Source organism: Fulmarus glacialis, unplaced genomic scaffold (assembly GCF_000690835.1).
Source record: "Fulmarus glacialis isolate BGI_N327 unplaced genomic scaffold, ASM69083v1 scaffold7582, whole genome shotgun sequence".
NCBI classification, from domain to species: domain Eukaryota; kingdom Metazoa; phylum Chordata; class Aves; order Procellariiformes; family Procellariidae; genus Fulmarus; species Fulmarus glacialis.
In genome coordinates, this window is record NW_009197087.1 from 10,863 (window position 1) to 26,963 (window position 16,101).

The 16,101-nt window shown below is 34.3% G+C and overlaps 1 protein-coding gene across 1 annotated transcript in view; it reads right to left on the reverse strand.

Moving 5' to 3' along the window:
- The window catches only part of CCDC172 (coiled-coil domain containing 172), a 21,061-nt gene that overhangs the window by 2,020 nt on the left and 2,940 nt on the right, over positions 1–16,101 (reverse strand). The window contains exons 3-6 of the mRNA XM_009572403.1: positions 15,083–15,199; positions 13,439–13,604; positions 11,343–11,444; positions 10,290–10,392 (exon numbers count right to left, since the gene is read on the reverse strand). Of these exons, the coding sequence (XP_009570698.1) occupies positions 10,290–10,392; positions 11,343–11,444; positions 13,439–13,604; positions 15,083–15,199 (488 nt within the window). The remainder of the gene's footprint in view (positions 1–10,289; positions 10,393–11,342; positions 11,445–13,438; positions 13,605–15,082; positions 15,200–16,101) is intronic.

Genomic DNA, 16,101 nt, shown 5'->3' on the forward strand with positions numbered 1-16,101 from the left:
TTGGAGCCGGCTGGCATTGGCTCTATTGGACATAGGGGAAGCTTCTAGAAGCTTCTCACAGAAGCTACCCCTGTAGCCCCCCTGCTACCAAAACCTTGCCACACAAACCCCATACAGGCTTGTGTGAGAAAACCCTCATTGATCTATTTGCATGATCAGGATTTAAATTTGCTAGTTTTGCAATTGGCAGTCCAATATGCTGCTCTCCCACAATATTGTTGGATTTCATTCAGCACTGGCAGATGTGATGGCAACGTGAGGAACTTCAGAAAGTGACATTTTGGGTTTTTATAAAGTATATCTTGACTAAGTACTTCTTTTAGATAAATTTCTGGACTGTGTTGTTTTCATAAACCATGAAAGATTTATGGCCTCATTAGTCATCATTTTCTTTATTTAAACATGCGAATTTGAATGTTGATACTTAGAAAGTACCATATGTTACTGTTCGTACTTTCCCTGGGCATCTACTTGTAGCCGCTGCTGGAGACAGAATATTGCATTGGATGGGTCCTCTGCCTGACCCTTTGCAGCCGTTCCTGTGCAGTCATTGCCCCATACCCCTCCACAGACTCCTTTGCTGTTTCCGCTGTTCTCTCCCCACAGCTCCTATTATTCTTCAGCGCTTACTGACTCTAAAAAAAGCCAGAAATTCTCCAAATTTCTACAATAAGGACTAAATTTAATATAGTGATTTTTGCATTCAAAAGAGCATTTAATCCTGCTAAACTTTGCACATCAATGACTGTAGTGGTTTAAACTAATACTTGGTAGGCCAAGAGAATTCTATGCCAGAGCTTTTAGTATTCTGATGAATACAAGGTGATGAGATTATACTGAGTCTTTCCATGGCTGTCATAGGAAAAGCATAATGAGAAAGCTGAAGTTGCTTACCCTTAATACAGTTTCAGCAAACAATGTGAATATTCTGGGACATATAGACATACTGAAAAAAGGGAGGAAAGTATATATTCTGTTTCTCATAAATAGCTAAACTGATGCATCAAAGCAGGACCTTGTTTCTTCTGAAGTTGAAAGAGAAGGTAGCAACCATTATTTCTTTTATATACTATGATAGGGAATAAATTATTTAACCTTATTATATAGATGATGCACCTCTTTAGCCGTCCTACTGCAGATAGAGTTTGTTTTCTACACAAGATAATGGCTTTATTAAAAGTAAAAGGTATAGTTTCATATGAGAGGAATAGCTTAGTCACCACGTGGCATTAGAATAGTAGCATAAGACTGGACCGTAAGTTAATTTTGTTGTTCCTGTGAAAAATGTAAATATCTTGCCATCAATATGGAAACAGTATGAGCTCTGTGTGTTTGTATTACAAAGGAGTAAATGCCTCTTCTTTCAGGAGTATTTCTCCTGCATTCATAATACATACAAGTGTTTGAAAAAAAGGAAATTTTGAACTACAGTTTAGGAAATGAAATATTCACTGTACTGTAGTACAGTGCTAGTTTCAGACCATTTTCATTGAGAGAAGTTCATTTCAAGGTCTAAGATCAGGTTCTGATCTTGATTAAATCAGCTTAACTTCATTGCTTTGCCTCCTCATTTTTTTCTCTCTGTGTTCTCTGTTAGCGTGATATTAGAACCCTAATTTGTTTAAGACAAACAAAAGTCCTACTTTGCCTAATTTACTTTACAAAAAGACATAGTCTGTTAATCTCAGAGAAAATACTCTCTCATTGTCTTCCACATTGTAAAATTGATGCATAGTCTGTTTGCTAGTTGTCAGCTAAGAATGATACCAGTCCATGTTAGGTGTACACTAAGGATAGAGCAACCAGAAGATAAGCAGTAAGAGTTGTTTATCTGTGTCTTGGGATTGTGAATTAATTACTATTGATGATGTGCTTTGAAACTGTAACATTTTGCATATGGATTTTAAAATTTTATTTAAAATATTTTACAAAACTTTTAAATGTGGTGACAGCACAACTCCTTACATAGCATGGGGTAGTGGTGATAAAAGACATTCATTCAAATGTGGTGTTTAATTTTTACATTAATCAATTGATTCTGCTTTCAGGTCTTCCTTCTTTCTTATTTAGAAGCTAGATAATTACAGTATGTGCCAGGAATATTATACTCACAAAACAAGGGCTGTCTGTTAGGTTACAGTCTACACAATTAATGCGTTGGAGATGCCTGAGTTACTGAATAAATGATGAAGTTTTACCAGAAGGAATGTGAGACAATGGAACTATTCAAAAAAATGCTTAACCTGGAAGCACATTTAGCTTTTTCATTTTACATTTAAGATAAGCAGGATATTCATATTCATCTTTCCACTATCAGATTGAATGTGCAAACCAATTATTCATGAAACTATACTGTCTAGATAGAGGGCAGGTTTTCTGTCACCTTCGGAAATGGAAAGAGGTGTACCTTTTGCCAGACCAAGGATTAATATGACAATTATACCTTCCTTATGACTATGATAAAAAGCAAATCTCTTAAAAAAAAAAATCTGAAAAATCACATTAACACTTGGCCCTCTATGTCCTTTGTTTTTGTTTTATTTATAGCATCTTGGTCTCTTTGATGATAATAAAATATATCTTTCAGAAAAGTCATTGCGCTGGATTAACAGTGTGTTGGTAAGTTACAGCATCACAAGTAATGGGCTCTAATGAACTGCTGGAGTTGAAATGCCATATTTGTGAAAGGAGCTTTGACTATTCCTTTGAAAAACATTCAAGATAAATAGCAATAGCAAAACCTAGCTTTAAATCAAGTAGGTGGGACAACAGCATCAGCATTTTTTTGGATGCTAGCTTGCCCTAGAATGAGGCCTGCTATCAGTGGTCCATTTTCGATTACTCTTGAATGCCAGAAGTGACAAAGAGATGAAGAAGGAGGAGATCACTGAAGATGATCGATTTTGCAGCTTTGAAATGAGCACAGCTATTAAATGTCATTGGCATTTGTGGTTGATACGCACTCGTCTTGAATTTCAGCTGTATACGCAGAAGGCAAATAGGAAAAATAATTGTGAAATCAATACATGCTGGTATTATGAATTGAACTATGATGAAAATAATGTTATTGTCCAACAGGTTTCTCTGAAAATCATCCACGGATTCATGTTACTGGATCAAGACTTCAGTAGCCCAAACTTGCATTCCAGGAATAATTTTGTGTAAAGTTGTCTCAAAGAAGAAATAGTTTCTGTAGAAGACAGGGTGAATATGTGTTTTTATTTTAAGTGGGGATGGAAGACCATACCTGGTTATTGTTGGAGTTGCAGAAGGAGCAGACTGTCTCTTGGTTATGTTTTGCTGAGACAAGTAAAACATTTTTTTCTTATTTTCCTTCTTGTCTTTGCCTTGTTTATGACAACTATTTTATTTTTTAACCATAAATAGAAGGGAAAACGTTACAGTGTATTATAAAATGGAATTGCATAGAATTTATGGTACAAAATGAAGTTCCCTAAGAAGTTATATACAAACTTGAGAGTATGTATGTTGATTTTCCTGAATTGTATCATAAAGATCAGGAGAAACATTTATCAAAGTTTTAAGACTTTATTGAGATTGAAGAAAAGTATAGAAGACTTTGGTTTATTGTCTCAAGCCAAAGTAGAGCTAACGCATTGGGTCATTCAGTCTCAGTTCAGTACTGGGACTAAATTAATGTATATGCTTCTATAGTGAGAGCAAGATTTTGCTGGGTATCTACGCTTTGCTGACACTACTAAACAGAAAATGCTATTGATACAGCCGAACAAGTCAATAAATTTCAGACTATTATCAATTGATTGAGGAAGGGAGAAAATGAGTCCTAAATGGAATTCAGTATCTCAAAACATAAACTCAAGCACTTGAGTTGAACAAATAAATTTTAGAAGTATGTGCTTGATGGAGCAGAAATAGAATAAAAATTAAGAAAGTGATCTAGTAGTAATAATAAATACTAGCAAGAAGATGAAGCATGAAAATGAACACGGTACTAGGCTACATAACAATAGGAAATAAATGTAAATTAAAATAAATAGAAATAGCTTAGGTAAAATAAGAAAATTTCAGCTTTTACTGTTCTAGATCAAATGCTGATTGTAAAATATATAATTATCATTGATTAAAACTTGTGTTTTGTGAATGCTATCTGGCAACTATTTATAAAAGTAGTTATAGGTCTTGAAAAGTGTGGTTTGGTTTTTGGTTTTTTTAAAAATTTATATTCCCCAAATACATAAAACATCACAAGAAGTCTTTAAGGAATATATTATTATAGACGAATAAGCATGGAAAGGTTAAGGCACACTGAATTAAACTACACATTTAGGATGACTGCAAACCAAAGTTATACAGATTACTTTCCAATGGAATTGTAAGAACAAGTTACACAGGAAAGAAAAAATTTGCAAGCATCAGAGACATCAAAACTGAAATATGTTTCTAGGGGTCAATAAGATCCCTATTGAAAGGCAAGGAAAATACATATGGGTCAATGATCCTTCTAGTTCAAATATCTTGATTTTTGTATTGTACAAGGAAAATTAGATCTCAATCTGGATGTATTAATATGGCTACCCTATTGCTGAAATTAGTATCTCTATGCAGTACTGCTTTGCTTCATGTGAACTATATACTTTTCTCAGAGCTAGAAAGGATTTAGATATGTTTCCTTCTCCATTATGGGCTCTTCATTCTCTGCTCATCTTCCAGGTTGAATGCATCTTTCTTGAAAAGTGGGTGAGAGATTTGTCCACAGTATTCTTACACCCTTCTGTTTGTTGTTGGAAATACCTCTTCTTTTATCTTTTCCACAGCTATATTTATTTTTTATGTTTATAGTTGTCTTTTGATTACATAGTATGTTCAGGCCTCTCTTCTCTTTTGCTTCCAGGTACCTATTACTGAAGTCCTTAGTTGTAAGTAAACTTGCACTGTATATAATTACATTCCTCCTCTTTTTTAGTTACTTCAGTCTACAAGGTCTAGAGTGTTTCAACTGTTTTACACTATTGTCTTAAAACACTTTCTATTCCAAAGTAATCATTTAAAACATTAAGCAAGACCAGCTGTGACTGTAGTTACCTTCTTCCAGCTCCCAAATTTCTTTTTTCAGAGCTATTACTGTTGTTACTATTAGTAATTTCCTTACTCACTGAAATTTTTTGATATGTCTTCCCCACGTTAACTAGTAGTTTCCCATGCGGGACAACATCAAATACTTTGCTAACGTCTGGATGGATGGCATTTGCATTTTCTTTGACTAACCAATTGGTTTTCTTATCAAAGAAAGATATCATAGTCAGATTTGATCTACTTTTTGTAAATCCATACTGCAATTGATAGTGGAAACCTATTTTAACATAATTCAAACTATAATAGTTCCACTGGGCACTGCTATTAAAAAGAAAAGCTTAAAAAATCAGTGAGGAGATTGTCATTTAAAAACTGATTTTGAACCACATATATTATACCAGAGATTGATATTTCCTGATTATAAAATTTAACATAAAATTAAATTGCAAATATTTTTTTTTTAAACCGCCAGAACCATGCATGGCCCTGGGCAGTCCGCTGTTAGCATGAAACATTTGTTCAGCTTTAATGAACATATTTCCTCTATGATTTGTGTGAAAGAAAGCATCGCTTTTTCCTTCCTAATTTTGGTAATGGAGTTTCTTTTTCTGTATTATGAAGTATAAGAAGCAATACTATATTTTTAGGAATTAGGCAAGTATACAAAGCCTTGAACTATTTACAAAGTAAGCTGACTTCATGCATGTCCCTTCTGCTACTGCTTTTCTGAAGTAGAACAGAAATTCAGGTTTCAAAAAAACAATTTATCCGTAGTCGATCTTTAGAATAGTGCGAAAAATATCAATTTTAGGTAGAAACTCTCTGTTCTCACTCTAAATAAACTTTAATTAAAATTATTTCTAGGTTGCTTTACATAAGGCAACACATAAATTTAAAATTAAAATGTGAAAGAAGATAAATAATTAACATAGTAAGTAGTTACAACGAACATAATAGTGAAATGACATAGCTAGGAATTTACTGGTATCAGTTAATCTCTGCTTGACTCCTGTATTGTTCCACCTAAGTGATGCTACTTGCTACCTGCCAGGGAAATGTGACTCAAGAGAGCTGATGCCATAGTTCTTTCCTGCTGTTTTGTGTTGGGGGTTGGCATTGGCAGAACAGATGATTAAAATAAGGCTTTTGATTTTAATTGCAGATCTTTTCTGAAAAAAAGCCCTCTTTTCTTAAATATTTCTCTGAACTATACACCTGTATCATGAGACTTACGATTCCCAGGGTGCCTACTTTGAGGAAGAGGGTAGAGTGTCTTATCCATAACTATATCTGTGCTTAACATTTACATTTTGGTTAGCTTTTTCCTGTACCTAATATATTAGAACAAGCCTATAACTGCAGCACCAACAGCTGTTGGAATTACCGATGTGTGCTTCTCATGACCTTTTGTAGTTCTTTGATGGATTTGGGAGAAATTTTATGAAACTGCAGACATGGTATAGGGCGTTTTTCTCAGATGAAAGATGTATTGCTGTAATTTGAATTAGCTGGCTACACTCTTCAACCAAAATGCAATTTACTTTAAGATATATACTTAATTGTAATGAAGATTCTTGCCTTGCCAGCTACTTTTGATATTGATTTTTAAGCTGGGACTAGGTATGTGATACAATAACAGACTTACAGGGTGGTCTGGGAGCTACATATATCAGGTTATTGATGCTGACTGTCTCTGTCTCTCACATATGTTCTAAGGAAGCATTAAAAACATCGGTATTTTTACCATTTAGAGAGTAGTGTGGTTTCCTGCTCTCTAAAAAAAGAATCAAATTTTGTGCTTATTTCATAGAAAAAATACGTATTTTTGATCCACATTACTTGTGTCAAAATATTCTTCTCTAATATTCATGATTTTCAGTAAAAACTAAAATTCTATTCTTGCAATAGATTCTGTATGGGGAAAGATGCTTATCTTGTTAGGCCAAAAAAGGTTGTTTCTCAAATACCGTAGGTTCAATCACATTGATTTTAGCATGACCAAACCTGACTCTTATTAAGATATATACCAGTATTTGTAAGATTGCATTAATTGGCACTTTGGCTGCAAAAGATCCTTTGCAAGTGCCAAAGGTGTATCTAGACTGTCAGGAGAGTTTCCTGGTTCCCCCAAGTGCCTGGTACTTTAGTTTTTCTCACTGACACTTCATGATTTTTTCTTTATTCTCAGATCCCCTTCAGAGGGCACCCACAGGAGTGGACAGGATAGTTTGCTCAAGGACCTGCTCCAGAGGGACTATTGGCATGGACTGCATCAGCATGTGCTCTGCTGCAGCAGCCGTGGTCCCTCAAATACTTCTGTGGCACATCATAGGGCATGCAATGCAATGCTAGGTATTGTCATTTTTAACCAGCACTCTGCTGTGCTGGACATAACTCCTTTAAGTATTTCATGCATTTTGATGGGAAAATATGTGTATATACATGACATTATATCTTGATGTTACACAGACACTACAAAGGGACCAGAGCAGATATGATCTCACCAAATGCTAGGCAGTGTGGAGATGACTGGTTTGTTGCACGTAATGTTGCCTCTGAGCAGTGTAGGCACAAGCCAGTGCTACATTTTGTATTGATCTATGGGCTGTGCAATCCACAATGATAATTGGTTCATTGGATAATTCAAACTGGAAGAGATGTCAGGAGGTCATCTAGCCCAACGTCCTTCTCAAAGCAGGGTCGGCTACAAGGTCAGAACAGGTTACTCAGGGCTTTATCCAGACAAGTCTGAAAACCTTCAAGGATGAAAACCATGCAACCTCTCTGGGCAACCTTTTCCTTTGCTACACTATCCTCACAATAAAAAAGCTTTTCCTTAAATTCATTCTAACCCCCTCTTGTTTCAACTTCTGCTTTTTGCCTTTTGTTCTCCCACTGTGCAGCATTGTGCATCTTTCTGATGAACTCTTTGTAGGTACTGGAGGGTGATCGGGTACCTCCAAGGGGACTATTTATATATTATTATAGCATATAATACTTTAAATTCCTTTTCATTCTCTTAATTCAGTAGTCTAAACCAAGAAGCGATGAGTAGGTTTTGATTAAAAAAAAAAAAAAAAAAAAGAAGAAGAAAAAAAAAAAGAAGAATTGATAGAGTTGTACGAGTCTGATAAGGTTTGGGATAATTCTAAACAGCACAACGCTATGACATACAGAAGTAGACAGAAGATTGCCTGTCTGGCTCTACTGAAAAGCAGAATCTATTAGTGCTGACATGGAAATACAGTAACATGGCTATGTTGCTTCTGGCATCTGAGTTAACTTATCCAGGGCTATCTCTCTCTGTAAAGCATTGAGCTTTTCTGATCAAAAGCAAGTGCAAGATATGATTTAGGCAAATCTGTCCTAAATTTTGTCCAGTATCTGAAATGAAAAAATATTTCAACGTAAAGAAAACGTCTTCAATATATTATTACACCTCAAGGAGCGCTTGTTTTTTGTGATAGTAGTAACAGCAGTAGGAGCACTTTATATTTTGCACTACATGCAATTATCAAATAATGTAAGCATATCTTGACCACAAAATGAGGCATTTTATGAAATAAAAACCCCTCATCATCCTTTTTGCTTTGGTTGTGAATGACACTTGTTGGTTTTGTACTTAATAGAATTTAATATGTTTTATCCACTGTTGTGTTTTCCACCCAGATAAAATCGAAGTATTTTTCACAGAACTGTGAGTTAATTTCACTAAGTAGAAAGACAGACATACATGGATTTGAATGATTTGCCTAGGATCTCACAGCAATCAGTGGCAAAGCTGGGGATTTAAAGTAATATAATATTTGCTACTTCTGTACCTTATACACAGGAAACCTGTTATAGAAAACTTACTACACCAATTTGTATATTAAGTGGCATCATGGCAGTAAACTACTCCAAGGGAAGTATGTTATTTAGAATGAAGTTGACAACCTCATGTCTCGCAAAACCTAATATATCATGATGGAATGAATAATGTAAAAGAGTGAATTATAACATGCTGTCTTACAGAATTGCTGCTGTTATTATTATTTACATTGTGTCTTCTACGTATATGTTGAATGCAAAGTTTTTGCTACTGTGTGCAGAATTGTGAGCTAATTAATTTTTATGCTGAGGGAATTTTGGCCATGTCTCAACACCATGTAAGAGGTTGAAGAGAGTTAGTAATAGGGCTGATATATCATTTTCTTTCAAAAACTGATACTCAGCAAAAAAATGAGCCATTACCAAATCGTCTTTCACAAAAATGCTCAGGATTCTCTGCAAAGTTTTATTTTTCAGTTGAAAGTTTTCAGAAAAAAACCCCTATATTTACTTATTTTTGTCAAAAACTTAGAAATGTATAGGAAAAAAATGTGATGGTAACAAAAGTTGTGTTTTCCCTAACAATTTCTGTAGAGAATATTCTGTAGAGAATATTTTGGACTAGCTTTTCTAGGAGGAGTTCCTTTGCATTTTCTATTAAATATTTTTAAATATCCATAGACATTTTCATCTGGAATACCATAAAATAGGAAAAAGATGGTTAATTCTGTGATATGGAGCTTTCTGCACTGGAAGATTTTTTGTTGAAAACATTACATTGTTTTCTGTATAGTGAAAATGTAAATGTAACACTCAAGCAAACTGACAAGAAATGAGTCATTACCACTCAGTTCCTGGGAAGCAATATTCACTATTAAGGGAGACTGTGCAAGGTCTTCTGTCTTGGTTAAATCTTCAAAATTTTGTTCTAAACTAGCTTAATTAGAAGGCAAACTAGAACTGATGGTAGAGATCCTAGAGGAACCAAATCTACATTTAGTAGCTTCAATACAAGGCCCTCCTGACCCAAGGAGGTTATCCATTCCATTGCTCAGGCTCTGGGGAAGGTTGTACAGCAGAAGTACGTATAGCATTGGGTAGTTCATCAGTACTCTGTGTGCCACCACTATTTTTCAAAAACTTAAGAATGGGCCTTCCACCCAAGGAGCAGTCTTTTGCTCTTCCTCCAAATTTGACTGACTTCCTTGCAAACACTTTCAGTTTTTAGTTCATTGGAGTATGCATGTAAGGGTGAAAGGCTGTAATAAACAACAGGAATTCATGTTCTGTAATAAAAATGAATGATTCTTCTGATTTCAAAGGAATATTGTACAGGAAAGGTAAAATAGTCATTGCTGCCAAGACTGGTCTGCAGTTACAGACCTAAAATTCAATTTAGGAACTTATTAACATGAGACTCTTACCTTAAACATTCAGGATCAGTCTGACATTTTTCAGTGACTTGGACTTTTTCTGCTTCTAAATCTTTCGTCATTCTTTCAGCCTCCCTGATTACTTTCTCAAGGTCTAAAGATAAAATAACAATTACCTTATAAATATATATTAATCATCCATATTCAAAGACTTCTTACATTTTCTAAATTTATCTTTTCTCATATTTCTTTGTGAAACTGTTTGTAGGGTAAAGGCATCCAACTAAAGAACAAGAATTATTTTATTATTGTCATTGGTACGCATATTGCAATCTTCTAGAAAATTGCCTTCCTTTTCCCAAACAATTTCTTTCTTAGCTCTCTTAGTGTGACATGTTATTCACACATTTGTAAAAAAGTTACCAAACCACTTCTCGATTACATTTTTTAATCCAAATTTCAAATTCATCCCTATTGTTTGTGATCATCTTTGACACAGAACCTTTCTTGGTTCCCTCTGTATCTTTTTATTTTTTTGTCTTATAGGGTTTCCTATAAAAGACTCATTCCTCCCAGCTTTGTGTGTAGACTTCTTTTTTTATGCACAGACTTTCATACATGAATGTCAGTGAACAGATGATAGTTGAATTTGCAACTCAGAGGTTTAGCACCTAGGCCAAATCTGTCTTTATCAGTCCAAGCCATGTTGCTTGTTAAACATTTGAATTTTAGTGACATTCTTTAATTATAGGTTAATGGGTTTTAAACAATATTTATGTTGATTTTAAGTTCACTTTGAAACACTAAATTCTCCATTAAAGTATATGACTTACCAGCAAAAGTAAAATTTCTTTTTCATATTTATAGCTTATGATTCAGCAAATCTGTAGACCTCAGTATCACTGACATTTAAAATAAATCTTACTGAAATCCATATTTGTTATAACCATGTTTAAAAATGATGTATTACATAATGTAAAAATATATTAAAATCTTGTTTCTATGATTTTTTTTTCTTAAGAAAAATAACTTGACAGAAAAGATTTTTCAGAAGCATTTGTCAAGCCACAAATAATTATAATAACAAGTGATTATCAGGCACACCTTTGAGTTCGCTTTGGAGAGTAAATAAATCCTGCTTTAATTCATTCTTCTGCAGCTGGAGTGCATTTAACTGAACATTTTTATGTTCCATTGACTCCATTTCTAAGAAAAAATATATTTTAAATTAAAATGCATTGCAGTTTTAGTCTTCATGATATAATCTTAAATATTCTTAACTACTTCTACCAATCTTCAGCTAGTCAAAAAGAACCTTAAGTATAAAACTAAAATAAACTAAGATCAGTCATATAAAATCCAGTTCACAGGAAATTATATGTCATAATGTATTCATAACTATGAAAGAAAATTTTTTTTAATGTTATTAAGATGTTTGACATATTTTGTTGACTGGGCATAAAAAGAATGTTTTGCTTTAGAGTTCAGCTTTAAAAGAAGATGACTTATTGAATAGGTGGTGAACAGACACCTCTCAGCAGGACCAAAAAAAAATCTTATTTTGCTCAGTGTTATGGACATTTGAACCTGACCATTGACAGCATCTGGAATTAATTGTGATTGTTTCCTTGACAACTGGAGGTCCTCACATAATTTCCTTGTTATGAGTTACTTAAACTTTTCTCTTTAGCGTTGTCAGTGTGCTCAGGACTGTAGCAGACAGAAGGACAGACAAGTTGTACTTCAAAAAAGGTGCAATTTAAAAGGATGGAATCAAGACAGCACCTGAACCTACAGAAGAATGTTAGTCGCCTTTCATGTCCTACTGATCATTTGACTGATCAGATCTGCCTGAATATGTAAAAATTAATCATTAAAAGTAACAGGTGCCACCAAATACAGACTTCTTTTCAGTTGTAGATCAGAATCAGAGCCACAGGAAATACAGAGAGAAGGTACCACCAAGTACAAACTCAAGTGGATAGTCATATTCCAGTAACTTAACATCAGATATCGGGAATTCAAAGTGGTAGCGCTTGATGAATCATAGAATCATGAGACTGGAAAGGACTTTGAAGGGTCATCTACTGCATTCCTCCTCCTGAAGGCAGGGTCAGCTGTACCTCTGTCATTTCTGACAGATGCTTGTCTAACCTGTTTTTAAAGACCTTTGGTAATGGAGACTCCTAATTCCTTTGGTAATGGAATCTCCTAAGGCAGAGTTGTTCACTGTTCTTAGAAAGATTTCTAAACAGCCAGCCAGACTCTCCCTTATTGTCGTTTACACTTGTTAATTTTTATTCAGTTCATTATAGGTATGGAGAATATATTAATTTCCTTTTTACAGAATCCTTTAGCGATTTGAAGAATGATATCCATCTTCCATCATTCTTTTCCTTCATAGGTTAAATAGTCCCAATTCTTTAATTTTTTTCTTTCGCATGTTCTCCAGATCTCTGATCACTCTCACTGGTCCTATGTGGATTCTTTCCAGCTGGTCCACATATTTTCTTGAAGCGTAACATCCAAAACTAGATGCACAGTACTCCAGCTAAGAGCTTAACTGCCCTCAGTAGAGTGAAGGATTATTTTGTATGTCTTAGAGGTCAGAATTATGTTTATGTCTCAGTATGGTGTTGGCATTCTGATGTCATTGACTCATGTTCAGCTTGTGATCCATGATGACTCCTATTTCCTTGCTGAAGGATTGCTTTTCAGTCTGACTCTCTGTTCTGAGAAATCTCATATTCTGTATCTTAACTCAAAGATAAAGTTATACTCTGGCAGTAAAAGACCAGTCCTACAAGACATCTGTGTATATAATTCTTCTGAAGCTAAGAAAATTTACATAGCTCAACCATAGGTGATTATAATCAGTGCAAACCTAATATGGTACGCTATGTATGACTGCACCTCTCTGCTGACTGACAGTAGACATTGGGAGCCACTTCTGCAGGTCTGCTTCTTCTCCCCATAGGGCTCATAGTCAGAAAGGACTGAAGAGGATAGCGTACAGAAGAGGCTTTAATTATGCTTGTGTAATGTGGTATGTCAGACCACACTCTTTTAGTTTAGTGCTCAGAGGAAGTTCCAGACAGCAAGGGAATGGAATTAAAATTATTGTTTTGCACAGCTATATTTTACTGATTTGTATTCATTCTCTGGTAATCCAAGATAAAATAGTTTAACGTAAGACTTACCATTTTTCAACAGAGCTGCCTCATTCTCTAAATCATTTATTTCAGTCTTGACTTTTTTTTTAATCAGAAGATCTCTATTACTTGTTAGTCCATACTCATTGTTAAACTCTGTTACTTCTCTAGTAAAATTGTCTTCCTCTACAGTCATTTTTCTCTTAGCGTCTGTCTGAAAAAAAAGAAAGGGAAAATTGAATGTTCAGGTGGAAAAAAGAAAGTCTTTGTTAAGCTAGGCAGACTGAAACACACTGTTGTTGTTTATCCTTAAGCTTGTAGTATAAATGTAGTATATTTACTTTTCCTGACTTATGAGAACATGAAAATGATCTACAGCTCTATCATTTTGTCTGTTGTTTTAACCTTTTTTTTTTTTTTCCCTGAAAAAGTGAAGGATATATTCTTAATAATAAACATTTAAAAAATCACTACATTATGTTACAGACTTGTGCCAGCAGTTTTTCAGTTCAACTCTTTATTGAAATTAGTAGAAAGTTCTGTTTAAGGTCAGTAGCGTAGTATGACCACTCTTTTTTTTAGATTGTTATTAAATGAAATAACAGTGGTGTTTATTCCTCTGCAGAATGCAGACTTACTTTAACTCCCCCAATAATTACCAAGAAAGCTATAGTTGATAGGAAGTCACTGTTTCATTTTCTGGAAAAAATATTCTAAAGAGAAAAGCAATATTAAATTCCTTCAAAGAAAATCTTAACTGATTGCTAAATTAAATAAAATGAAATGATCCCTATATACAGGAAGAAAGAAATGATAACCTATATATCAAACTTGACTGGTTACAATAAAAACAAACTTCACAGTTCTTCAAAGGATATTTAGCTTTTATAGCTAAATATTTTTTCTGTGATACTTATAATATTTATTTTTCTTTCTTTCTTTGTATACTTAGGATTGGGAATACTTTGGATGATGAAGAAATATCACTTAATTAAAAGGATATTTGCCTAAAGATTTAGGATTAATACTGGCAATTCATACCGAATGTTTAAAATTTAGCTCTGCTGATTTAAAGTACAAATACATATGCAGAGAAGACTGCTTATTTGTGGTGTTTCTTAATATCTACAGATCCAAGGATCCACAATGAAGTAAGAGGAAGGCAATATTCAGGTTAGCACAAGAGAGATCTGAAAAGCTTGTTGTTTGTATATGTCACAAGTAGCTACCTTTTAAGAGGTGGCTAGGTGTGTCTAGCATCAAAAAGAGTGTGTGGCATGTCAGGATTCCTAAAATGTGGTGTTGGCCTCCCTGCGTCTTTCCTTTGATCCTTCTCAATATGTTTTATTGTGGATGAGGCAGTCCAATTTAATGTGAGACTTTCTTAGTTTTCTTTTACAAAGGAAATATGTCAGAATTGGATTCCATTCATACAACAGCAGACATTAGAAAATGAAGTCAAGAATGTTAAATCAGCTTTGTAGACAAACTGCAGCATAAATTACCTTAGATCACAGTTTAAATTGAAAGTGAGAATTTATCTACATTGACATTGTTAAGTATGTTAGAGCAAAAAAAAAAAAAAAAATTTGCCAGATTTAAAACATTACTTCTTCATATTTTCAAATTTTAAAGCTGATTACTCTCATTCAGTAGAAAAGAGCTGTCTGAATACCGTAGCTGGAAACATACATAGATTTTAAGAAGACTGCTTTTTTGACTAGTAAGTTCAGCTTTCTGTTTTTCTAAGCTGTCTTCACGTTTCTTCAGAATTTCCAAGTAGAACTGTTTTTCAGACAGATGCTGAACCTTCCAAGAGAAAAAAAAAAGGTTATAAAGTAAGGTTATTGTTTAATTGTTTCATATACTTTAATATTGTACATAAGGATCTTGGTCCAGTTATAACACAGCTGACATAGCTGCTGGACTAGCAAAAGCATAACAGCTCTTTTTTCCCTCAATAACCTTCCAATATACCACTAAGCTTTTGAAAAGTATCCTTTCTCTAAAAGACATATTTAGTGCTGGTCCATCTATCTAAAATGGCGTTTTAAAGTCTGCTCGGTTTAGGAGAAACTTTTTCAGGTTAAAACCAGGAAAAATATTGATCACATGGGATCTTTCACCCAACATATTACAGTGTCCTCCATCTGATTGTGTAAAGCTCATCACGTACAAAATCAGACAATAATATCAGAGGGACAGGGGTCCAACATCATTGTTTTGACTGAATGGTTGTACACATCATCAACCCTGCAATGCTACTATTGCATATGCGAAGGAGGGAGGGATATTCTCATATTTTTCTGAGCACAATTTCTGGAATTCTTAGCCAAGGAAGCATAATGGAAATTAGCTCATTGGTTAAAAACAGTTTGACCATAACCCCTCCAAGCCCCAAACTTCTATTTTGCATGTAGTTTTATTTTTAGTTTTATTATTTTTAAGCGGTAGTTCATCTGATAAAGGGTATGCTGTTCAACCATTGCATTTTCAAGATTTGCTGAAGACTTCTCAATTTTCCAGCGCATCTACTGTAACATTGTCTAACCTAAGTTAAGATATATGGTGGGATAAATGATAACAGCAGATAGATAGGGAACAGTTAAGTGTTGAAGAGTCTTAAAGGATGAGAATCATTCATCGGATGAAGTGGAGAAAAGGAGGTCAAGAGAATGACTCAGATTGTAATACTCAGAACAATGAGTAGG